The sequence below is a fragment of the Halichoerus grypus genome, chromosome 5 (genome assembly GCF_964656455.1).
Source record: "Halichoerus grypus chromosome 5, mHalGry1.hap1.1, whole genome shotgun sequence".
Taxonomy (NCBI): domain Eukaryota; kingdom Metazoa; phylum Chordata; class Mammalia; order Carnivora; family Phocidae; genus Halichoerus; species Halichoerus grypus.
The window spans coordinates 17,166,407-17,192,339 of NC_135716.1; the positions used below are offsets into that span (position 1 = coordinate 17,166,407).

At 39.4% G+C, this 25,933-nt stretch overlaps 1 protein-coding gene across 12 annotated transcripts in view; it reads right to left on the reverse strand.

Annotated features, from left to right (window-relative positions):
* TBC1D31 (TBC1 domain family member 31) overlaps positions 1 to 25,933 on the reverse strand; it is a 65,518-nt gene that overhangs the window by 38,169 nt on the left and 1,416 nt on the right. For 6 of the 12 annotated variants that reach the window (XR_013447706.1, XM_036108347.2, XM_036108346.2 and 3 more), the window contains exons 2-7: positions 23,286 to 23,432; positions 19,485 to 19,600; positions 15,753 to 15,931; positions 8,313 to 8,464; positions 4,371 to 4,530; positions 1,752 to 1,952 (exon numbers count right to left, since the gene is read on the reverse strand). Coding sequence is in view for 11 of the 12 variants with exons in the window: in XM_036108347.2 (XP_035964240.2) it covers positions 1,752 to 1,952; positions 4,371 to 4,530; positions 8,313 to 8,464; positions 15,753 to 15,931; positions 19,485 to 19,600; positions 23,286 to 23,432 (955 nt within the window). In the remaining variant the exon portion in view is untranslated. Of the gene's footprint in view, positions 1 to 1,751; positions 1,953 to 4,370; positions 4,531 to 8,312; positions 8,465 to 15,752; positions 15,932 to 19,484; positions 19,601 to 23,111; positions 23,128 to 23,285; positions 23,433 to 25,933 lie in introns of those variants that run through there. The other 6 variants (XM_078072051.1, XM_036108352.2, XM_078072052.1 and 3 more) reach the window with 6 other exon arrangements.

Consider the following 25,933-nt stretch of genomic DNA (forward strand, 5'->3'; position numbering starts at 1 on the left):
AAGGAAATCGTTAGACCAGGTGATCAGCAAAGTCCCTCTCAGGGGAATGACACGACCCCAGACCTCACAAGGCTGCACACAGACAATGAGACTCGGCAACAAGTCGGGGAAATTCTAGATAACCATGAAAGAGAAGTGGGAAGGATATTTTAGGTGAAATGAACAATGCAGCAGATGTAGAAATGAGAATGGGATCTATGGGGAGACAGTGAGGGAAGTTACAAGTCTGGGGAAGTAAGTTAGACAGGCAGACCAGACAAGATTAGAGAGGACTTTGACAGTCAGGCATTAGAGTCTGGACTTAAAGTGGCAGACAAAAGGAAGGAAGCCACCAAAGTAGCACTATTTTAGAAATGATGATGACAGTATTATTTTAGAAACGTGCTATATAAAAGAGGGACTGATGGGCAGAGGGAGGGACTGATGGGCAGAGGGAGGCCCTGAGGGCTCCAAGTTTTTTTTTGTTTTTTTAAAAGATTATTTATTTATTTATTTATTTATTTATTTATTTGATAGAGAGAGACACAGCGAGAGCAGGAACACAAGCAGGGGGAGTGGGAGAGGGAGAAGCAGGCTTCCCACTGAGCAGGGAGCCCGATGCGGGGCTCGATCCCAGGACCCTGGGATCATGACCTGAGCCGAAGGCAGACGCTTAATGACTGAGCCACCCAGGCGCCCCTCTAAGTTTTGGTATATTGGTTTAAATAACTGAACCCAAGAGTAGTTACTGAGTACAAATACAGGGACAGCTAATGTGGAGATGGACAACAGGCAACACTTATATAGATGTTATTTCAAATTTAAGAACTACGACTTAATATTGACTAGATCTACAGATGTACAGGGACAGTCCTAGAGCTCCAAGATTTCTAACCTATAAGATGGGAAGAAAGACTGACACAGAAATGAAGAGACTGGGACTGAAGATCTCTTTTGGGAAGGAGATCATGACAGGCACGCTGAATGGGATAGGGACCCCACAGATGCCTGTTAGGCAGGCAGCAACTTAAGAAAGGAGCATAGCTGAGAAAAGTGTGAAGGGGCCTGGCTGGCTCAGTCGGTAGAGCATGTGAATCTTAATCTTGGGGTTGTAAGTTCAAGCCCCACGTTAGGGGTGGAGATTACTTAAAATTAAAATCATGGAGGAAAGAAAAAAAGCAGAGAGATGTGGCTTTGGGAGGAAGAGGAAAAAAAACAAAACAAAACCCAGAAGTATGGATAAGGTCCAAGGAATTTAGAAAATCAGAGCATAAAGATTTTATTTTTTTGTTTTTGTTTGTTTGTTTTTAATATTTTATTTATTTATTTGAGAGACAGAGAGAGAGGAAGGGAAAGCACAGAGGGAGAAGCAGACTCCTCGCTGAGCAGGGAGCCCAATGCAGGGCTTGATCCCAGGACCCTGGGATCATGAGCTGAACTGAAGGCAGATGCTTAACTGACTGAGCCACCCAGGCATCCCAAGATTTTATTTTTGATGATACAACATTTAAATCTTTAAAAAAAACCCGTGATAGGGGTGCCTGGGTGGCTCAGTCGGTTAAGCGGCTGCCTTCGGCTCAGGTCATGATCCCAGGGTCCTGGGATCGAGCCCTACATCGGGCTCCTTGCTCCGCGGGAAGCCTGCTTCTCCCTCTCCCACTCCCCCTGCTTGTGTTCCTGTTCTCACTGTGTCTCTCTCTGTCAAATAAATAAATAAAATCTTAACAACAAAACAAAACAAAACCCGTGATATTCTTTACTTGATAACATACCTTATTTATTTCTTGTGTTAGAGCTTGAACTGAATATATGTTCAGACTTCCATTTTCCATAATAGATGCAATGTACCGTCCATGTGGGCTAATTACTGATGAGCTAATTCCTTCGTCAAGGCTCCCAATTTCAAAGAGAAGTTTACAGGTCTGTATATTAACAAATCTCATTATACCATCTTGACTTAGCACTCCAAGAACCTAAGAGTAGAGAGAAACAATATATGAGTTCCAAAAACACATTTAAAAGTCCAATGTCTCAGACATTAACTAGACTTATTATAGTGATCATTACACAATGTATATAAATATCGAATCATTATGAAGCTAATGTTTTATGTCAATTATAACTCAATTTAAAAAAAAGTCAACTCCCTAAACATCAAACTATACACATTTACACATACATATGTGTATGTAGCTATATATGGGGTTTTTTTGTTTGTTTGTTTGTTGGGGGGGAAGATTGTCAGAGACTATATTCGCAAAGAGCCATCATGTATTTCAAAATCTCTAATTATGGCTCATGTAGATTTGCCCTATTGAGGTCCAGATAAGCCTGACTCTGACCAGAACCAGCAAGGTGCCCATCCTGAGAGACTATGGCAGGGAGCATCTGTACTAATCCCTTCAGAGGGAATACAGATGATTAGACAGTCCTTAACTTTGACCTCCACTCTAGTTGTCAGAGGCAAGGAGGGGGGAGGCTTTGTTTTCCTTTACCAGCCCCACAGCTTGATCAGAACTAGCATTTGTCCTGCTGCCCCTACATAAACCTGACTCTGGCAGGTGTAACATTTGGGGAATGGAGAAAAGAAAGTCTGTGGGCTGCAAGGAAGGGTAAGAAGGAATCTAGTTTTTAAAGGGGGAAAAACTTCGTTTTAACTCACGTAATTTGAAAAATTGAAAACATGTACTAAAAAAGCGTAAGTCAATACACAACAGACCCCTTTACTGCCTTGTCTACGCACGGGTTCTTTCCCCAGTGCCGGCGCTGGCAAGCTGTGCCATCATGGGCTGCACGAGATGCTGATGTCACTTGCTACATGGAAGACGACAGCCTGGAAGTGGCTGGAGACAGTCTGAAGGTGGCAATCTCTTCTGTTGGGTCAGGCTGCAGGAAACCCCCTCACTCACAGCTGATGCAACCTTTCTAGAGGGCAATTTGGCAAGACCCTCAAAATTACAGACGCACATAATCCTAATACTACTATTTCAACTCTGGGATTTTATCCTATGGAGAGGATGTATGAAATGGTGTGTGCAAAAAGTTATTCAGTGCACCATTATTTGTTTGTTTGTTTTTTTAAGATTTTATTTATTTGAGAGAGAGAGAGAACACGAGCAGGGGGAGGGGCAGAGGAAGAGGGAGAAACAGACTCCCTGCTGAGTGCGGAGGGCTCAATGTGGGGCTCGATCCCAGGACCCTGAGATCATGACCTGGGCCGAAGGCAGATGCTTAACCAACTGAGCCACCCAGACACCCCTCAGTGCACCATTATTTGTAATAAAGAAGGACTAAAAACAGGCTAAGTGCCCAATAACAAAGCACTGGTTAAAAAACTATGAAATACTATGCAGCTGTAAAAAAAAAAAAAAAAAAGTTCTCTACTGACCATCTTCAAGGTCAATAATTAAGTGAAGAAAAGCCAAAAAAAAAAGTGAAGAAAAGCAAGGTGCAAAGCTGCGTAAGAAAGTGGGAGAAACAGGAGTGTTATAACAACAGTGGTTATGGAGAGTGAGTAACTGGGCAAATGGGAGAGAAGAATAAGAGATTTCACTTCATTGTCTTTTTATTTATTTGTTTTTTATGTTTTCAACCTTGTAAATGCATTATCTATTCAAAAAACTTAAGTTGGGGTACCTGGCTGGCTCGGCTGGCAGAGCATGCAACTCTTAATCTCAGGGTCATGAGTTATATATAACTTGTTAAAGTACACGACTCAAAACAGTCAATTTAAAATAAGAAAGTTAAGGTTTGACTACTCAACTATTAAAAAGAAAAATGGTGTGAGGGTGCCTGGCTGGTTCAATCCGTAGAGAATGTGAATCTTGATCTCAGGGTCATGAGTTCAAGCCCTACGCTGGGCGTGGAGTCTACTTTAAAAAAATGAATAAAATGAATAAAATACATAAGCAAAGAAAATTTTTACAAAATAGTATGTAGAGGGGGGAATATTTTGTAAACTAAGGCAAGATACAAAGAAAACATGCTTCATAAAACTCAGGCAACAAGTTATGGTAGATCAAACAGTACAACATAGAGAAAACTTTAATTCTACTCCCCCCTTTAATCCTTACAATTAATAGGAATGTTGACAAGTCACTTAATGATTCTAAGCTTTAATGTCAGTCTATGTAATGGTGAGAATACCTTCCCTATACACAAATAAAAAATAACACGCTAAAGCACCCTGTAAACCATAAAGCATGACATAAATTTAAAGTATATTGATTTTAGAAAAAGGGTTGTCAATAATATACAGAACCTAATATTGTAAATTTTTTTCAATTTTAGACTCTTCATAATCTTAGCAATTTCAAGTCCTTGTAATAATCACGGTACAAGAGCAAAGATGGTTCAGAAATTGTACAATGTCCTACCTTTATATTACTAACCTGATTGGAACCAGCGTCAAAACTATCAGGGAGAAAGTCTAGGTGGCGGATGGCTCGAACTTTCGTAGGCATCTGAATAATTCTGAATAGCTGTTTAGCTTCCAAGCACCACAAGTGAAGATGATTTGATTTCCCTCCAGCGGCCAGGATTCGACCATCTCTGCAGAACAAAAGGTGAGAAAGTACAACTAAGTGGACTGTTTACAGCGGTACTGTCCAATATGATCCAACAGGATAGAAATGTTCTCCATCTGTGCTGCCCAATATGCTCACTACTGGCCACATGTGACTGAGAACTTGAAATGTGGCTAATGCTTCTGAGGAAATAAAATAATTTCATTTAATTTTTACTAAATAGTCCCATACAGGAAAGCTCAGGTTTACAGCATATATATATTTTTTACCTATTGTACTAAGACACCAGCTTAACAAGTACTTGTTTGATGACTTGATTGAGGATTTCTGAGTAACATTTATCTTTTATAGCATAATCTCAATCCAACTTCCTATATTTCACACAGGACTATACTGAGTTGGTACAGCACCGATACATGAAAAACCCAAAAACTCCAACTTTTTTTTCCTGCTCAAAGCAAGCTACTTTTATAAGGTACAAGAAGAATAAGCTGTATTAACTTGCAATGCTGTTGCTCATTCATTCACCAAGGACTTGTAAAGTGTCTATTCCAAGCCAGGTATCATCTCAAGCACCAGGGACACAATGGTGAACAAGGCAGGTGGGATCCCTGCTCTTGTGGGATTTTTTAGTCTAGAGGAAGGGAAGCAAAAAAATGAACTTGATCTCAGCTGACGATAGTTCTATAAAGAACTATAAAATGAGATGGGAGTTATAGAGTTGGGAAAGGAGGAAGGTCTGCTCCCTAAAAAATGTGAATGAGCCAGTTAAGGGATGATTCGGAGGAAGAATTCCATGCTGATGATTCGGAGGAAGAATTCCATGCTGGTTGATATTCCAGACTGGTCCCGACACGTGAGTGTTCAGAAAGGAATAAGGTTAGCCACCTAAGGAAGAGAGAGAAGTCACACTCAAGCGTGGCTGGAATTGTGTTAAAGGAAAAGGAAACAGGAGGAAAGACAGGAAAACTGAGGCCAGATGACAGAGGCCTCAGGGATATTATGGGGAGTTTGGGTTTTATTCTAAATACAAGGGAAAGCCTTTCAAGGGAGTTCAATAGGGAAGTGTCATGATTTGACTTATGACTTAAAAAGACCACTCTATCAGGGCGCCTGGGTGGCTCAGTCAGCTCAGCTCAGGTCTTGACCTCAGGGTCCTGAGTTCAAGCCCCGCATTGGGCTCCACACTGGGCATGGAGCCTACTTAAAAAAAAAATTAAAAAAAAAAAAACAAAAACCAAAACCCCCCACTCTATCTGCTATGTAGAGACTGACTTTAGGAAATGGAATTGAGGGGCACCTGGGTTGCTCAGTCAGCTAAGCGTCTGCCTTCGGCTCAGGTCATGATCCCAGGGTCCTGGGATTGAGTCCCACATTGGGCTCCCTACTCATCGGGGAGCCTGCTTCTCCCTCTCCTCCCCGCTCATGTTCTCTCTCTCTCTAAATAAATAAAATCTTAAAAAAAAAAAAAAAGGAAATGAAATGAAATGAAATTGAAAACAAGGAGACTATTACAGGAGTCTGAAAGAGACCAGGGTAGTTGGAGTAGGGTAATAGCCGTGACAATGCACAAGATCAGACCAAGTCAAGATCTCATTTGGTGCAACTGATGGGATTTATTCATGGCTTAGAAGAGGGTGAGAGAAAATAAGGAAATAACATATATTTTCTAGCTCTTCCACTGAAAAGGCCTAGAGACAATTACCGAATCAGTCACAAGGAATACCCCTAGCATCCAGGTTAGGTTCTGAAATATCATTACCCACTAAAACGAACGCAGGCGCTTTAGAAAAATGGCCGATTCCAGGTTTGGGACAGAAAATGTGTAAGATAAGCCTGGAATATCTCGTCAGATGAGAAAGAATGACAACATTCAAAACAGACAACTGGAGTTTTATCAAAGGCGCTCAGAGCCAACTTGAAAGGATCCCAGTGGTCAAAGATGAGAGAACTGGAGCATCACTAAGAATAATGTCAATGGATTAAATCATGTCGACTATGTTTAAATCATTCATTCACAAAGATTAAAGGCAAAGCCTTCATTGACCACCTCTGAAAGATGCTAATAAACCAACCCATTATTTTTCATAAAAAATTTTGAGGGGCGCTTGGGTGGCTCAGTTGGTTAAACTTAGTCTGACTCTTGATCTCAAGGTTGTGAGACTGAGCCCCACATTGGGCTCCATGCTGGGCATGGAGCCTACTTAAAAAAAAAATTTTTTTTTTTTAAAGACAGGGAAATCAAGCATTTATCCTGCCTTTCCTTTGTAACTAACTAGTAACCAGAGAGTTGATGAGAAGAAGTTCCTTTCTATAGAAGGTTTCTAGTAAATAAGGGAAAAAGGAATGACAGAATTAGCATAGCACCATTTTGCTAACCTCTAATGCAATACTCGTTCTAGGTCATGATCATCGATGGCCACTAATATCACAAGAGAAGTGTTCGTCGGATGAAAGTACACAAACCACCTATCATTATCATGTCTTCCTGACCCCAAATCAAATCTGAATCAGACCAAGCCTCCAATTTACAGGAAATATAGGTATGACCAGTACACAAGAAACACAGACAAAAGAGGATCATATTAAACACCAACGCAGGGATGCAAAAAGCAAAACCTGAAATACAGAGAGTGCTATAGGACAAATGACCAGTTCCTTAACAAATAAATTGTAAGGAAAACATTAAAAAAGGGATATATCATCCAAGACACTATGTGAACCTTGTTTGGTTCCTGATTTGAACAAAGACTAGATATTTGACAATATTAAGAAATTATTCATTTTTTTAAAAAGATTTATTTATTTGAGAGACAGTGAGCGAGAGAGAGAGCATGAGCAGAGGGAGGGGCAGAAGGAGGGAGAGAAGCAGACTCTCCCGCGGAGCAGGGAGCCCGACGCAGGGCTCGATCCCAGGACCCTGGGATCGTGACCTGAGCCGGAGGCAGATGCTTAACTGACTGAACCACCCAGGTGCCCCAGAAATTATTCATTTTTAAAAAGTGTGATAAAAGGGTTAATGAACTGGAATTTAAATAAAAACTTGAAAAAGAAAAGTGACAATAGTACTATGGGTATGTTCCAAAAAGGACCCTTTCCTTCAGAGATACACACTGAAATATTTATGGATGAAATGATCCTGCTTGGGCTTTGCTTTAGGGCAACGCAGTAGGTAGTAGGAGGTAGTAACAGGTTGAGTTATAGATAAAATAAAAGTGGCTATAAGTTATTACAGCTAATGAGAACGCTATAATTAGGGTTTCCTGTATTTTTATATTTTTGCGTACATTTGAAATAAGTTAAAAAGTTCTACAGAACATATATAAGTTTGAAGGAAAATTTTCTCATGTGACAGTGAGATAATAAAAATTTGTAAAATTTTCCTAGAAGCTAGATTTCTTAAATTCTCAGTATTTTAAAAATGTACATTTGGATCAGAGAGGGAGACAAACCATAAGAGACTCTTAACTCTAGGAAACAAAGTGAGGGTTGCTGGAGGGGAGGAGGGTGGGGGTGTGGGGTAACTGGATGATGGGTATTAAGGAGGGCACGTGATGTGATGAGCCCTGGGTGTTATATGCAACTGATAAATCACTGAACTCTACCTCTGAAACTAATAATACATGTTAACTGAATTTAAATAAAATAAAAATTTTTTTAAATGTACATTTGGGGTGCCTGGCTGGCTCAGTTGGAGGAGTGTATGACTCTTGATCTGAGGGTCATGAGTTTGAGCCCCACACTGAGTATAGGGATTACTTAAAAATAAATAAATAAACTTTAAAAAAAAAGTGAAATGCACATTACCTGGTCACGGCAAATACTTTGTATAATATACTAGAACTTTCAGGTGGAGCTGGTAATTGATATCTGCAAGAAAGAGTATCACATTCCCAGGCAAAGATGGAATTATCTTTAAAACAGCTGAGGATGGTATTACTTAATGGTAAAAAGAAAACCTAAAGAGGAAGAAAAACAGTTATTGTTCATATAGCCCATAGCCCTCTTTATATTTAAAATTATACAAGTTGTCAATTTTTTTTTTAAAGATTTTATTTATTTATTTGACAGAGAGAAACACAGTGAGAGAGGGAACACAAGCAACGGGAGTGGGAGAGGGAGAAGCAGGCTTCCCGCAGAGCAGGGAGCCCGATGTGGGGCTTGATCCCAGGACCCTGGGATCCTGACCCGAGCCGAAGGCAGACGCTTAATGACTGAGCCACCCAGGCGACCCACAAGTTGTCAATTTTTGTTTTAAAAAATTACTTTTTCTTAAACTGGAAAAAATATACATTTATGACATACGACGGGATAATACTGATATCTCATATACTATTATAAAACTGAAAGGAAAAGGTAAAACCCTTTAAATAAAAAAACTGGGGGGGGCACCTGGGTGGCTCAGTCGGAGGAGGGTGCGATTCGATCTTTGGATCATAAGTTCAAGCCCCATGTGGGATGTAGAGATTACTTAAATAAAACTTAAAAAAAGACTGATGAGAGAGAGAATGCATGCCCCAATGAAGAATGAGGTATAAAAACAGTAAGTTTCTAAAATAACCTGAAAGCCGGGCGCCTGGGTGGCTCAGGTGGTTAAGCGACTGCCTTCGGCTCAGGTCATGATCCTGGAGTCCTGGGATCGAGTCCCGTATCGGGTTCCCTGCTCGGCGGGGAGTCTGCTCCTGCCTCTGACCCTCCCCCTCTCTCATGCTCTCTCTCTTTCTCTCTCTCATTCTCTCTCTCTCAAATAAATAAAATAAAAAATCTTAAAAAAAAAAATCGGGGACTAAAATGACTAGGCAATTCATAAAATACAAAGTAACAATTTTAAAATATTTAACCTTATAGAAGATTCAAGTGTAAATATTGATAGCATTTTATGTGTATCAAATTGACTTTAAAAATAACATACATAAATACATACACAAGCTATACATACGCTAACATATGTACTCTATAAACTACTTACTACTATAAACATGACATGAAATACTAACTACTCATAAAGATTACAAATATTAAATGTTGGTGAGAGTGTAGGACACGGGCATTGTCCTACTGGGATGCTGGTAATAAAAACTGGTAGCCTTGAAAATACATAACTCTTCTGAACTAGTCAATCTGCTTCTAAGACCTAATCCTTTGGAAGAAAAAAATCAGCAAAGTGCTTTAAGATAAATGTATACAAAAGTTTGTTGAGCATTATTTATGATGTTTTATTAGTGACTCACTTTGTGCAATGGACAATTGTGACTGAACCTGATATCAAAGTTGGAAATACCACTTTCTGTTTTTCTATTACATAAGCTCTACACAATGCTGACTTTTGATAATACAAAGTTTTAGTTAAAATTCACCATTTTCTCGTAAGAATTTCGATGGCCTCCAGTATGATTTTGTGTGTCATTTCTGTAAAGCACACAAAGGGAGGGAGGGAAGGAAAAAGAAAGAAGGGAAGAAAATGGAAGAAACCTATGCCCTAGGAACACCATATTCCTGCCCATCCTCTCAAAATAATCTCCCCAAATAGCCTGGGACATTTCACATGGTTAAATCCTTAGTTACATCTCCAGCTCTTTATTCTTTGATTCCCATTGAGAATAGCCTTCTTAACTGCAAAACAGCTTACTGTAATACTTTATATTTGAACATATTTCGTCCCTGTCCCCCCAGTTTGTCTTTACAAGCTTTATTATTTTTTTAAGAATATATGAGTTGGTCTTGTGTTGGAGAGGAACAGGGACTCACTGAGGAGGCAGAACACCTTGAACAACTTGCAGCCTCTTATTCCGACCCGATTGGTCACACACCTTCACCATTTACTAGTGTCAGAAGGAGGCCTGTTTTCTCTGAAATGCTACATTCTTTGGGGATGAAGTGTTCAACATCTCGAACACTGGAATGTCTCTGGAGTATTTACAATCTGGAGGCTGTCAGCACAGTAATGAGAGGGGGCAGACCGAAAATGGCCAGGGGAAAATCAGGCTCAACACCAAATCTACCGCGGCTTTCTCCAGCGTTACAAACATAATGAATCAATAAGGCACCTAAATGAAATACTTCTGCAACCTTGCATCTAATTTGTGTTGTCACTTAGCCTACTATGTATATATACAGTTAAGAAATGATTCTAATAGTTAATGATATTACTATAAAAACTTCACAGGAATTGAAACCCGTAATTATTTTTAATAGTTTTGTTTTTTTTTTTCCTTAGAGGTGGAGGGAGGGGCAGAGGGAGAGAAAATCTTAATCAGGCTCCATGCCCAGCGCGGGCCCGACACAGGGCTCCATCTCACAGCCCTGAGCCGAAATCAAGAGTTGGATGCTCAACCGACTGAGCCACCCAGGCACCCCAAGAAACCTTTAATTTTTATAACAATAGTTGAAGGCTATTATCACGAACTACTTTTCTCATATACATACAACAGTATCTTTTAAAATAGTAAATAGTGCTAAAAAACCACAATGCATGCATACACACATACATAATGCATGATGGGACTTACTGGTTAATTAAAACAATCTACTCAGTGTTAATGCGAATAAGACACAATAAAAAATGCTAATTTGACTGCTGTCCTTGCTTGATTCAACCCTCGCTTTTGTCCTTGGCTCACTTTGTCAAAGACAATCTCTGGTAGACTGCCAACAGATTCAGGAAGATTTATAATAGAAAAGTCTTATTGAAAGAATATGCGATAAATACACTGTGATCTATAATCAATGCACTGAAACACTGTTTGAAAGCCAATGTTGAAAAAAGTGACTTAAGATTTTTATTATAATTAGCAATATTTTTCTAGAAAAGTAATAAAGTTTATTCCTACTGGGAGAAGCAAAAGCTTAAAAGTTAATGAACACCAACTGCTATTTTAGGGGAATAGCTGTGATAGATTATTGCCTACATGATTATTCATTACTAGATTTGTGATTTTAATTGCAGATTTTAATGATTATAAAATTGTTCCTAATGAATCATGTCATTATTTAGATAGTGTCATCTCTTGACAATCATAAAAAGCTTAGAAAAAAATTTAAAAGCACTAACAAAATATACTTTTTGAAGGGTTGGGTAAAAGGGTAGGGCTGCAGTTTTTCCTCATAAAATATGAAAATCCTAGGCTTTCCAACTCACTTTGAGAGGGATGTGAGTCCTTGCATAGCCCAAGAGCTAAGAATGGTTTTTACACTTTAAAATTATTTCACTGTAGATGGTTAAATAAGTGTATACATAATATCCTCAATTTTGCTCTTAGTCTGCAAAACCAAGAATATTTACTATCTGGTCCTTTGAGAAAAAGTTTGCAGGTAATGTAGAGACTATGATGTTCTATTATTTTAGAACAATATACCTTTTCAGGTTGAGAGTTCAGTACGGTCATAAAGAGCAAGTTAAGTCAAATGCACAATTCAGCAGAAATTTAGTGAGCACCCACTGTATACAAAGACTAAATTAAGTTTAGTAACACATTCTTTGTTAAGTGTTATCTCATATCCATCACTAAACCTTTTCCAATACATATTGAACCATAGTAATCAGATACCCTAGGATTTATTCAAAAATCCCAAACTAAATATTTAATTTAAATATTCTACCTCAAACATCAACAAAATAATCAAAATTTACTAATATGAAGAGGTGTAACTGGCTTACCCAAGAGGCAGTATGGTATAATGGAGTGACTCCGGAATAAGACAGGCTTAGATTCAAACCACAAATCTTTGGAAAGCTATGTGACACTGGGCACATTACTTAATATTTCTCAACTTCAGATTCCCCATTTGTAAAATAAGAGTAGTATCTACTTTTAGGATTATTTAAGTTTAAAAATAACTAAACAAAATGTTAGGTACATAGTAAATATTCAACAATTGGTATCTATTGCTATTGGTATTGATTATTCCTATTGCCAGGTACAAAAACCAGTGGAAAAATGTTGGAATGATAGGTTCTTTAAAAACATTTTTGAAATCAGGGGCGCTTGGGTGGTTCAGCTGGTTAAGCGCCTGACTCTTGATTTTGGCTCAGGCCATGATCTCAGGGTGGTGAGATCGAGCCCTGCACTGGGCTCCATGCTCAGCGGGGAGTCTGCTTGAGATTCTCTCTCCCTCTGCCCCTCCCCCTGCTCATGCATGTGCTCTCTCGCTCTCGAAATAAATAAAATCTTAAAAAAAAAAAGAAAAACATTTTGAAATCAAAGGTCCACAGTTATTTTTCCGAAACCCTTGGTGTTAGATGTGTTCCAGAATTCAGAATTACTTCCGATCTGAGAAAGGTAATATGATGTATATTCTGTAACAGTATGTAGAACCCCTGCGTGACCCGGAGCAACACTCTATGACTCAAACATATTAACATTTCAGCCTCCTGTCAGTTCAGTTCAGGTTTTGCTGCCAAATGAGTTCAGGCAGGATCGGATTTTGCCACCAAGTGAGTTATTTGAAAACTTTTGGGTTTCTGAATTGCTAATGAGGTATTATTCATCTATTTCATGTAGTTCAAAAGAGACAGAACAGTTACCTTACAGCTTTTTAAAAAGATAACTAAGTGCACTGAGATAATCCCACAGTAGAACCAGGTAACAGATAAGAACAGCAGACCACAGCAGAAGCAGCAGCGGCTGCCGCTGAGCCAGTTCTAAGCACTAGCTCAGGTGCTAGCGGGCAGGTGCCAGGGATCAGCTATCACACTCCGTCCTGAGGCCTGAGACACGTGAGGCTATATCTGCCTCCTACACATCAGGCGAAGAGCTCGTCGACAGTACGGAACGGGAATCTACTGGAAACTTTAGACTTAACTTCTGGCTTTACTAGAAATACAAATGAAAGAATAAGTTAAATGACATAATGATGATCAGTAAGACAAATTCAGAATTTGGGGCATTTTCCAGGACAACTGGCCTGATTGCTCTCAAGATAAATAAATGAATAAATAATAATGTCATGGGAAAAATGGTAGAAGGCTATTTTATTTTTAAAGCTTTATTTATTTGAGAGAGAGAGAGAGAGAGAGAGGGCACGTGTTTGGGGGGCGAGGGGGGAGGCAGAGGGACAGGGCGGCAGAGAATCTTAGGCAGACTCGCCACTGAGGGCAGAGCCCAAAGCAGGGCTTGATCTCACCACCCTGAGATCATGACCTGGGCCAAAATCAAGAGTCGGACGCTTAAACGACTGAGCCACCCCAGTGCCCCAGCAGAAGACTATTGTAGATTAAAAGGAGCCATCATAAAATGAGACTCACGGCATCATTTGTCACCATGTATCACACACACACACAAAAAGTCACAAAAGTTCTCTTTAAAATATAGAATCAGAAACTGGAAGAAAAACATAGATTTAGCAAAAACTTGATAAGAATAAGATTAGTTTACAATTGCTTCCTATTTTCAATAGAATAAGCTAGGAATGGCAACAATCTGGCCCCTTCAGTCCTTGTATAGCCCAGGACCTAAGAATGGTTTTTACACTTTAAAATTATTTCATTGTAGATGGTTAAATAAGTATATACATAACATCCTCAATTTTGCTCTTAGTCTGCAAAACCAAGAATATTTACTATCTGGTCCTTTGAGAAAAAGTTTGCAGGTAATGTAGAGACTATGATGTTCTATTATTTTAGAACAATATACCTATATGCATACTGCATATGATACATATATTTTCTAACTTTTATTCTCATATTGCTAACATTTAGAGTCCTATCTTTTAAACTAAAATGTCTAAATGACCAAGCAAGGTTAGAATTGGCAACGATCCAGCATCTACTAATTTTAATTTCATGGTAAAAAGAACAGATGGTTTTTGTGTCACTGTTTCATAACTCTATTTCCATTGTGGGTTCAATTCCCAATGTGCTCTTCTTTGGAATTTAGAATTCAATTTAGTGCTGAAGCAATTAAAGAAGAAAAGACCTACTAAGATATTTGGCCTAACCCCCTGAAGAATAAGCTGGCTACAACTTTTATCTTTTTCAAATTATTAAAGGCAATCTAAAGAACTCTGAGATTTCCATAGAGACTACAAAATAAATTTCTGGTTGACACGCACTGCTAGCTGTTCACGTTAATGACCAAGATATTTTTTTTTTTTTTTTTTTTTTTAAAGATTTTGTTTATTTATTTGACAGAGAGAGATACACAGAGAGAGAACACAAGCAGGGGGAGTGGGAGAGGGAGAAGCAGGCTTCCCACAGAGCAGGGAGCCCGATGCGGGGCTCGATCCCAGGACTCTGGGATCATGACCTGAGCCGAAGGCAGACGCTTAACGACTGAGCCACCCAGGCGCCACCAATGACCAAGATATTAAAAGCAATACTGCGCGTATAATATAACCTGAAGCAATAGAATGAATCACACGGGAGACTCAGACAATCCCAAAAATAGTATTAGGCTAATCAAATGGACAAAAAAAATTAAGCCTTAAAAGCAATAGAAGTGTGTATTTTTTAAGAAATGATATATGTATACAATGGAATACTGATCAACAATAAAAAGGAATGAACTACTGCTATGTCCAAAAACATGGATGAATCTCAAAACCATCACACGGAAGGAGAAAAGCTTTACATATACCATTACTGACCAGCTCTATTTATTTGAAATTTTAGGACAAAACTAATCTACGGTAGAAAAACATCAGGACAGTGCTTCCCTGGGAAGGGATAGAAGAGAACTTTCTGGGATGATGGTAGTAATAGGTCCGCACAGGTTACAAAAGTGTATGTATTTGACAAAACTTAACAAATGAATACTTAAGATTTGTGCATTTCATTATATATAAATTTCACATCAACAAATACTGAGCCCTAGTCGATTAAATTCAGGCTTAAGTATTTATGGGCAAGTATACTGACATCACAATTCACTTAAAATGAAAAAGAAAAAGAATAAATGGACAGAAAATGGATAGATCCATAATACAGTATAGGGACATAAGTACAGTAAAGGATAATATAGGAACATGTTAATGGTAGAATCTAATGGTGTACATGGGTTCACTGTGAAATTCTTACAAATTTATGTTTGAAATTTTTTAAGACAAAAACTCAGTAAGTTATAAACTGTAGCCACAGGCAACATCTTCAATCCCGTGGGCCACTCGGCTTTGCGTGTGGCTGCGTTAGGAGAACACAGTTTGTCGGACAAAGTGAATCATTCACTACTCTTCTATCATCTATAAATCCTGCTGACCAAGAAACTGGTCTGAGAAGCACAACAGACCAAGATGCGCCCCACCTCCACTGACCTTTTGGATACCCACAGACTGTAGAATATTCAGCTTTCTTTTCCTCTGAAAGGTATCCAAGTCCCATAGCTGGGCCGTGTCGGAAGAAGTAGTGATGGCGTATCTCCCTGAGGCATGCACAGAGATCGAAAACACTGATGACTCATGGCCTCTCATCCAGCTAACGAGCTCCTTGGTAACTGTGGTAAAGAGTAAAAGTTACACAGGTAAAACACTCTATGTCATCCAAGAATGGATTCGATCGATGGCTAGGTTTTTATGAGACACCTTCATTACACTACACTACAAAAGTAAAAGCTTAGTTGGGTAGTTGATAAAACGCACAATGGAACTCATTAGTAACATGAATATCATCGACACATGAGGAGATGAGGCCAAATGAAAAAGGGCTTAAGAACAGCTTTCAATGTGACAATAGGGAGTTTGGGCTTTCTCTTGGGAGGCATAGTTTTGTGTAGAAGAGTATCATATCTGGTGTGTATTTTAGAGCGAGCACTTTGAAGGTACATGGTGGATACATTGGGAAGAAGGAAGAGATTAGACAACTGATTTATTTGTTGCTGTGATAATCCAGGGAGGAGATAAGGAAGGTCTAAACAAAAAATGTGACAATGGAGAAAGAAACAAATTCAAGAGCTATGAGGGAGAAATTCAAAGGACTTTGTGATCAAATAGATGTGTTGAAATAAAGGATGAGGTAAGTCTTCAGTGGTTCTAGCTTAGTTATCTAACGAGATGGCGATACTAGTAACTGATTTAAGAAGTACATGAGGAGAAACAGATCCAGCAGTGTGGGAAGAAGTGATCATGAATTTGATTTTTAAAACTGATCCTGAGGTGTGTGCATGCATGTGTGAGAGAGAAACACAGAAAACAGCTGGCAAATACCAAAAACATCACGACAATTATCACTGGGTCATAGAATTATTAGTGATTTTTATGTTCTCTTTACATTTTCCTGTGTTTCCAAATTTGCTATGGTAGGCAAGTTTTACTTTCATGATCAGAATTTTTTCCTCCAGAAAGATGAAACTGAGGAGAATAGTCTGAAAGCAAGATGTAAATCTGGGAAGCATTAAGACACAAAGTAGGTCAAAACTGAAAACAGAGGGAAGAGAGAGAAACCCGTGGGGAGAGAGCAGTAGTTTCCAAACACCAGTCTAAAGTCTGGCATTAGTTAATGATCAACTTTTCACTGGTCTTCAGTGAAATGAGGAAAAAAAAGGATGATGAAATGAGGTTTTCATAAAGCTAAATTTAAAGTACTACCTTTTAATTGAGTATTATATCCTTCTAAGTTTCTTTATGTTAAAAAAAACTCACTTCGTGAAATGAAATTCTACTGTTTTTTCCAATGTCATTTAGCAAAATTAAAAGTTGACAACCCATGTGGGTTGTTCTCTACTTTTTCTTTTTAACTGAGTGAAAAATCCAAAAGTCTAGGGACCACTCAAATAACCCAGGAGAGAGCCTAGTAAGAAGCAGTCAGAGAGGTAGGAGGAGAACCAAGAGAGAGAAGAGTATGAAAACTAAGGTCCTGCCCTAATGCAAAGTACTAAATGCTACTGAGAGGTAGAATGAAAAGTACAAAGAGGGTTTCAACAATCAGAGGTTACTAAGGACCTTAGAGGAGTAGGAGTGGGGGGGAGCAAGAATCAGAATCCGCTGTTGGAAGCTGTCAGGATTTAGCAGTGAAGAGGGAGGTGGTCGGGGAGGTGGCGACAACATTGTAAGGAAGGGGCTTCATTGGCAGGGGAAGGGGTTCAACAGACAGAAGAGACTGTAAGAAGATGGACCTGGGAAGAGAGAAGAGGAGAATGGATGGAGTCCAAGGGAAGCAATCACAGATGAGTATAAACATTTAGTTTTTCAGAATTTCTGTGACAGCAGGGTCTGTAACCAAAAACTGGAGACAGTTTAAAGTCCACTGATAGGTTTAATAATTATGGTACTGCCAACACCCACAGAGTGGAGTATTACATGCTGATTTTAAAATACTGCATGCATTTTTAATGAGGTAAGAAAATGATTCCACAAAACAATCTAGATAGGATGATCATGTTTGTTAGAATGTACAAGAGGTGGGGCGCCTGGGTGGCTCAGCTGGTTAAGCCTCCAACTCTTTGTTTGGGCTCAGGTCATGATCTCAGCATCATGAGATGGAGCCCCGCATCATCAGGCTGCCCGCTCAGCAGGGAGTCTGCTTGAGATCCTCTCTCTCTCCTTCTCTGCCCTCCCTCCCTGTTTGTGTGCGTGCATTTCATTTTCTCTCTCAAACAAACAAACAAATAAAATCTTAAAAAAAAAAAAGACCGTAAAAGAGGTATATGCAGAAAAAACAGACTGGAAAGATAGGTCCCTACTATAAAAACATGGACTGCATCTGGGCTTTACTGAAGGATGACTAGTTTGTCTTCTTACAAGCAGTGAGGGCATAGTAGTGATTAAGAGCAGGGCCCCTGGAGCTAGGCTTCCAGGTTAGGAATCCTGGCTCCACTGCTTACAAGCCGTGGGACCTTGGTCAAGTTACTTCTGTGCCTCAGTCTCCTCATCTGCGAAATGGAAATAATACCATCCACATCTGTGGGTTTTATGACAATTAAAATTAATATGTATAAAGTCACAGAACAGTACCTGGCAAAGAGTAAACACTATGTAAGTGTTAGCCATCACAAATATTACTATGGTTATTATCTTTCTTTTTTTAAAAGATTTTATTTATTTATTAGAGAGAGAGAGAGAGCATCCTGAGATCATGACCTGAGCTGAAACCAAGAGTCGGACACTTAACCAACTGAGCCACCCAGGCGCCCTGGTTATTATTATCTTTCTACATATTCTATCAATTACTATAATAACAAGAAAAAACAATACAGTTGAGATATCTTTTTTCTTAAGAGCTTCAGTTTACCGAACTCTAAATTCTCTAAAAATATACGATGTGGTATACAATACATAAAATATATTAAGAAGGTTATTATTCTTGTACCTAAGTACTAAGGAACCGGGGCTTTGTCCAGGTTCCTGGGAGGCAATCTCTAAACCCCTAGCCTCCCCAGTGACGCAGTGTCTCTGTTATTCATGGCAGGCCCCTCAGGCAATAGCAGCTGGCTGACCTAAGGAGAGAACCTCAGAGTGGGGCTGGCCACATGGGAAAGACCAACCGTGGGAGTGACTGGAAGGCTGGGGCTTTGGGTCACGATATTCGCCCAACCTCCAGAGAGAGGAGGAAGGCTGGAAATTAGAGTTCAAACCAGTGAGCAATAATCCAACCAGTCATATCTATGTCATGGAGCCTCCATAAAAAGCCCTGGACCTCAAAGCTTAGGTGAATTTTTGGTTTGGCAATACTCAGCATGGACAGCCACTTACTGATGCTGGGAGGGTAATGTGTCCCTAAAGATAACGGCAGCTTCTCTTCTGGGAGCCTCCCACGTTCTACCCCATTCGTCCTTCCTTTTGGTTGGTTTGAATTTGTAACCTTCTGCTGCATTAAAACTATAATTGTAAGCAGAATGCTTTCCTTAGTTCTGGGAGTCATTCTAGTGAATTATCAAACCTGATGGTAGTTGTGGGGAACCCTGAGTTTGTACACAGCTGATCTGATGTGAGGATGGTCCCGGGACCCCTGAACTTCCAGGTGATGTCTGCAGAGACAGACTGGCAAACTCCCTGCAGTACCTCAGTCTAAATTTGACTCTTATTCAAAAGATAAATAGGAGGACTTCTTACCTGTATCGAAACATTTAATAGAATAATCAGCTAATGCCACAAGGAATTCAGACTTCCTACGGAGATTAAAGGCCAGAGCCGTGCAAGCTTGTGCTGTTCGCTGAACAAGATTAAACCTATTAAGAGATTACTGCATTAGTATCAGAAATTCTTCCAATAATCATAAATCTTACGTTGGAGAAGTCCTCAGATATGAAGAAAATGAAACCCAGAAAAATGAACCCTCATTTTGGTAGGCCAAAAACACATTATGAAGAGTGCTGTCTGCCACGTACACGAATTTGGAATTTACTTAACAGGTTTTAAGCTTAGCGGAATTACCACCAGCCATGTCTTTCAGGAAGAGGATTCTGGCAGCAATGGTAAATGCCCAGAAAGAAGAGATCATGAAGCAAGCTACTACAGAGCATCTCAACCAGAGCTATGGGTCTACAACAGAAACGACAAACACGACAAGAGTCAGGAGTCAAGTGGGAGAAGGGCTGGTGACACATCAAACATGAAGTGAAGAGGGAGGAATCAGGAATTCCTCACGTGCAAAATGAAGGTAAGAAAAGAGATGATTAAGTACTTAAGTGAACTAATACGCTGACTGAATGAAATAACATATGCTAAGTGCTTAGCAGAGTACTTGGCACACAGAGTTTTAATTTACTAAAAAATCAAGTTTTCAAGATTGGGCAAAAGAGGGACAAGTTTGGGGGTAGGAAATAAGTCTGGCTTTAAATATGTTGAGTTCAAGGCCTTTGCAAAAACATTTAGAGCTGTGCTGTCCAAGAAATACAGGGCAGGCCACAGGTGTAATTTAAAACTTTCTAGGAGCCACATCGCAAAAGTAAAAAGAAAAAGGTAAAATTAATCTTAATAACATATTTTACTTACCATGTATTTGTCATTTCAACATTTAATCAATAAAAAATTATTGAGATATTTTATATTCTTTTTTTCATACTGAGCCTCCCAAACCCAGTGTGTATTTTATACTAACAACACATCTCAATTCGGACTAGCCCGCTTTCACGGGCTCCAGAGCTCGATGCAGCTAGTGGCTATGGCACTGGACAGCCTAAATCCAGAAGGGGGTAGAAACAGATCTGGGTTAACAGTATTTGCACGGCAGCTGAAGCCTTAGGCTTGGTGCTGACGAGATTATGAATGAGAACATGGAAGGGAGCAGGCCAACGAAGATGCCCAAGCAGCACAACAGGTAGGCTCTGGCCGAAGAGTCAGCAAAACAAGCGGGGGAAAATGATCAGCAAAGTAGAAAAGTCAGGAAAGAGCTGTACCTTGAAGCAAAAGAAAAAAATTCCAGGGAGGAAGTGAAGACTAAGATGAGAAAGGAAAAGAGACGAGTGGATTAGGCAAGTAAAATTTCCAAGGGGCCCCAGCATGGTGGGCATTAGAATCCGACAGGCCTGATCTCAGGTCTCAGCTCTGCCACCTGCTCCTCCACTCGGCTGTGAATATGTACAGAGAGAAAGGGACAGTGGACAAAATAAAAGAGAGGAGCACTCATGGTGCCAAGTCCCAGGGGTGGCTACAAATGATCGAGATTAGCACTGGAAGAAAGCAGGATCACTTATTTCACGAATAAGCCAACCATAGGGACGGCCAGGTATCTGAGGCTGCTCTGGGGAAGAGGAAGGGAAGCTTGAAAGTGTCTCTCTGCTCATGAGTTTAGGAGGCCAGGGAGTCGAGCAAGAGTAGGGTCGTACCCAAGGAGATAAGGAAGCGGGTGAAGCCCTGGAAGCTGGGGGAGAGTGAGAGAAGTAATAACTATTGATAAAATAATAACTATTGATGAGCAAATGAAGGGAAAGCATCATTAATGCTTAAGTCCATTGTTTGGTAATGGAGTCCCTCAAGAGCAATTTTTGTTTTCTTTAGCAGTGGAAACAGAGATGAGACAGTCGTATGGATTTAAGATTGAGAACTGGCAGGGTGCATGAGGCAAGAGTAAAAGGGTGGGAGAACTGTGACTGTTACTTTTTTGATAAAGAGCAGAAACCATGACTAACAGATATCTAATAGGTCACAGAGAAACTAATTATATACGACCTCTTCTTTTCCTGAACTCTTTGAGAATAAGTTACCGAGATCATGATTCTTACAAACAAGAAAATTCTCCCCTATAATCAAAATACAACTATCAAAATCAGAAAATTACATTTATATGTTACCACCGCCTAATCCTCAGACCCCATTCAGTTTTGCCACTTGTCCCCAAGAATGTCCTTGACAGCAGAAGGATCAGTCCAGACTCATGCCTTTACTTGTCATGGCTCTGGTCTTCCTCAGACTGGAATAATTCTGGTTTTTCTACAACGTTCATGACCTTGACCCTCGGGAAGATTACGGGCCATCTGGTTGTACAATCCCTTAATTTCGCTTTGCCTGTCTGATGATCCCACCGATCGGACTCAGGTGCCATGTTCGTGGTAGGAATACCACAGAAGTGATACTCTTCTGTTTCCACTGCGCCCTGTCAGGTGGCACACAAATTCTGATTTGTCCCACTACTCGTGTAATCATTTGATAAGGTAGTGTGTCTGCTCGACTTCTTCACTGCAAAACTAACCTTTCCCCCTCTATAATTAATAAGTATTTTGTGGGGAGCTGCTTTGTGACTATGCGAGTATCCTTTCTAATCAAATTGTTTCTTGATTACAGCATGAAGTTATAGATTTCTATGTTACTCAATGGGTTATGACCCCTTACTATCATTATTTATTCTGATACTCCAAATGTCTCCAACATGGCAAGAAGGAGCTCTTTCAAGCTGACATTTATGTCCTTTGGACACTCTTTCTTTAAATAATTCCTCCTTTCTGGCTACAAAATGTTCCAGGCTCACCTTGTACTTTCCCTTGCTGCATCCTGAAACTGGCCATTTCTGCAAGGATCCCTGACTACTTTTAGCAGAGCGTGGTATTTAGAACAGAACTGGGCCCTGGGTGTATTCACTGCGACTGGGGTGCTGTTGCTCCCAGGTCCTTAAGTGGACAAAACTAGGAAACATATGTACCTATAATGCATTCATTCACTCACATACTTCTATTTATTTCTATGTCTATATATTCAAAACTGGCTGTGCACTCAGATATATCCAATTCCAATCCAGTACCCCAGGGTTTGTTCTCGTTTTCTGCCTTTCCATATTTTAACTCCCCTTTCCAATCGTTAGAAACCTGGCCCCCATTATCCTCAACATATTTACTCACTTGATCAAAGTCTCCGGTGTTTCCCATGACTGCCCCATCCCCCACACAGACACCTCCTGACTGCCAGGCGGACGTGGTTCTCCCTCCCACCTACCCCCACTGCAGGGATGACTCCCTCCGTCAATCCCACCTAATTGCTTCTGTACGAAACTGTTCAGCAAAGGAAGAGGAAGCAGACGAGTGAGGATCAATTCTTTAAAACTGCTAGATGTGTAAACTGAAACAATAATATACAAAGGAAATTATGCTCTTTCTAAATTGCTGAATTGCTAAATTGCTGAATTGCTAAATTGATGAAGTACCAGACACTGATAAGTGAGCAAGAGTAAATTTTTAAATTTAAGGAAAAACAAGCTACTAGAGATACTGTGCAAACTGGAACTTGAATTCTCTAAAAAAATCTAACCATATTTTCTATGCTTTCCCACTTTCTTCCGTCAGCATTTATGAGTGTTTCACAAGGTACCTGAAATATAATAAGAACTTGATGAATCTTGCTGAATGAATAATTAATAAGAGATACCAAAATTGGCAGTAAATGACAAGTTAAATATGATATATATCAAAGGTATCTGCTCACCTGTTTCCATACAAGTCAAAAACATAGATATTTCCTTGATGGTCCCCAGCAATTAAGCAATCACCTGAGCTATCAAAAGCCACATTCAAAAATCGCAAGACTTTGGGAAGGTAGTCAGAAGTGCTGTGAATGATGTTCACTATAATCCTGTCAGAAGCAAACAAACAAACAATATATTTAATTCTAGGTCAAGCATTACTTATTATGAAAAATACGGCTTTTATAGTGTACTTCACTAATTTTGAAGTTTCCTGCTACCCGTTCTTCCCTCTCCTGCTACTCTTCTAGAAGCAATCCCAGTGATTTCTGAAAGCAGTTGAGAAAGTTATTCATTATCAAAGTGGCTGCTGTGCATATATTCATCAAATACTTGAAAACTCACTATGTGTCACACGCTGAGGAAGCTGGGGCCTGAAAGTAACTGACAGACACAGGCCCTGCCCTCAGCAAACTTTCAGTTTAGTGGAGAAGACAGATATTAAAGAAACAAGCACACATATGAACAGATTCATAAACTGTGACTAAGTGATAGATAAAAACAAGATAAAAGAGAATGTATTTTTGATTTAGTCAAATTGTTACATGAAGCAATAAACACATGCTAAAAACGAAAGTGACAAGTAGTTTTATGTAAATCATAAGCCACCACATGTAAGAAAAGTTTCAATTCAATATCTTAATTTTAAGATAGCTTAATGAAATTTTGTAATATAAAGTGTTCCAAAGTGAATTAAGTGTACATGAGCTCTATTTTCAGCTCTACTGGTCTAAAGTTACTATTTTTTTGAGAAGATCATGTACCATGTATCTGTTGAAAAGAAACCTGTTAGAAAACTTGCAGCACAGAATAACTAACTTCTTAAAATAATTTATATGTGCCTATTCAGGTCACGAAGATCAGAATAATCCCCTTCTTTGTGGCGACAGTAGTTTTCAAATCATGAACATTTTTATCTTAATTGACTTTTTGTGAGTTTCTGAACTCCAATCTTAGAAACACTTATCTTCCTCATTATCACTTCATTAAAAAATACTACACTGAATTAAGTGTATTAAACATTTTCTTCAGTTTAAACTTAAGGCTTTTCATTGGGTGAAACAGCAAAATTCTTACGATACTTACGTTTATCAAGTCCCTGACAAAGATTCTTTAGTCTGGCTCCTGAACCTTCTCAGAGGCACTTCATTTGTGCGCTTCCTTGTAAAATCTAATTTTAGCATGAACTCTGCTCAGTCTGTTTAATTAGAACCCCTGATCATCCGTGATAACTGGTCAGTTTCTCATTCTTCACCATCTCCCAGCTGACATCTAATCACCCTGGCCTGTCTTCAGCAACAATCTCTTTAGGTTGGTTTACCCAGAACTCCCTTATCCTAGATGTTTCCTCTTAGTGATTTTCCATCCACTGCCTCCCACCCTGCTCCTTGGTGGTACATCCCCACTTGCCCAGGCTGTATCCAGAGCTGAGCCCAGTTCTATACTGAAGTCACCTTTCCTCTATTGAAATAGAGGAATAAAATCTGTTTTTACCACTTTAACTACTGTCAAGCTCTGGTTTTCCTTTGACATCCCCAAAGGGGAGAGGGGGAGAATAAATATATTGAAATGAATAATAATATTAAAATGTTCCCTGGCAGTTAAAATCAGACAGAGTGAAGGACTTTTCCCTTAGCTCTTGTTTCTGTAACATTTACCATGTGTTTGGATTACAAAATTATTCATGATCATTGTTCAAAATAAGGAAAGTATGGAAAAACACTAATAAATAAAACTGATTATAACCCTACCATCTAAATAATAATCACTATAATAGCAACATCCTGCCCCTCTGATTTCACATAATGCACACATATCAGCATTTATTCTAGAACAACTGCCTTTCAATTGCTCACAGGTTGTCTGACAGTTCCTCAGTCCTTAAACATAATTTAAAAATCAAATATTTACTGAACACCAAGATGCATGAGACACTATTTTAAAGTCTTTATAATGCCCTAAGACAACCCTCTCTGGGAGGCATGATTATCTTCACCTATAGTCTTAGTGATTAACTTGCCCAAGGTCACAGAACTAGTAAATGGACATTTACTTCAACTAAAGTCCATCTGACTCCTCGGTCTATGCCCCTTGCCTCTCGACACCACAACAATGGGTTTTGATGAACAGAAAAAAAGTCATAGTTCAGTGGGAGCAAATAACATTTGCATAAAACTCGTTTCTTTCCTTTTTTGAATCTTACATGTATATCTGGATATTTTATAACAGCAAGAAATAGAATTACTGTGGGTTGGCAATAACTTTCAGAACATTTAGAGAACAAAAGTAGGGGTAGTATTTACATAAACTCCAAGTTTAGAAATGAAAATCCCTACTGAAGAATCCCTACTCTAAACAAAATTTTTTATTCAATAGAGTTGATGGGACAGCAGCATTGCTAGGGGGCTGACAGCAACCAGAAACCAAACAAGCTGTTAACAACGTCCAGCCGGGTGGTTCAAGCAAGCATAGTTGGCACTTGAAGTCTGTTGATTTGTTGAGAAGCAACCAAAGGATCAACAGAAAAATTACCAGGAACAGAAACACGAATTCAAGTGATGCAGCAAAGGCCATGAAATCTTAGGAAATTAAAAGCAATAGGATCGATCTC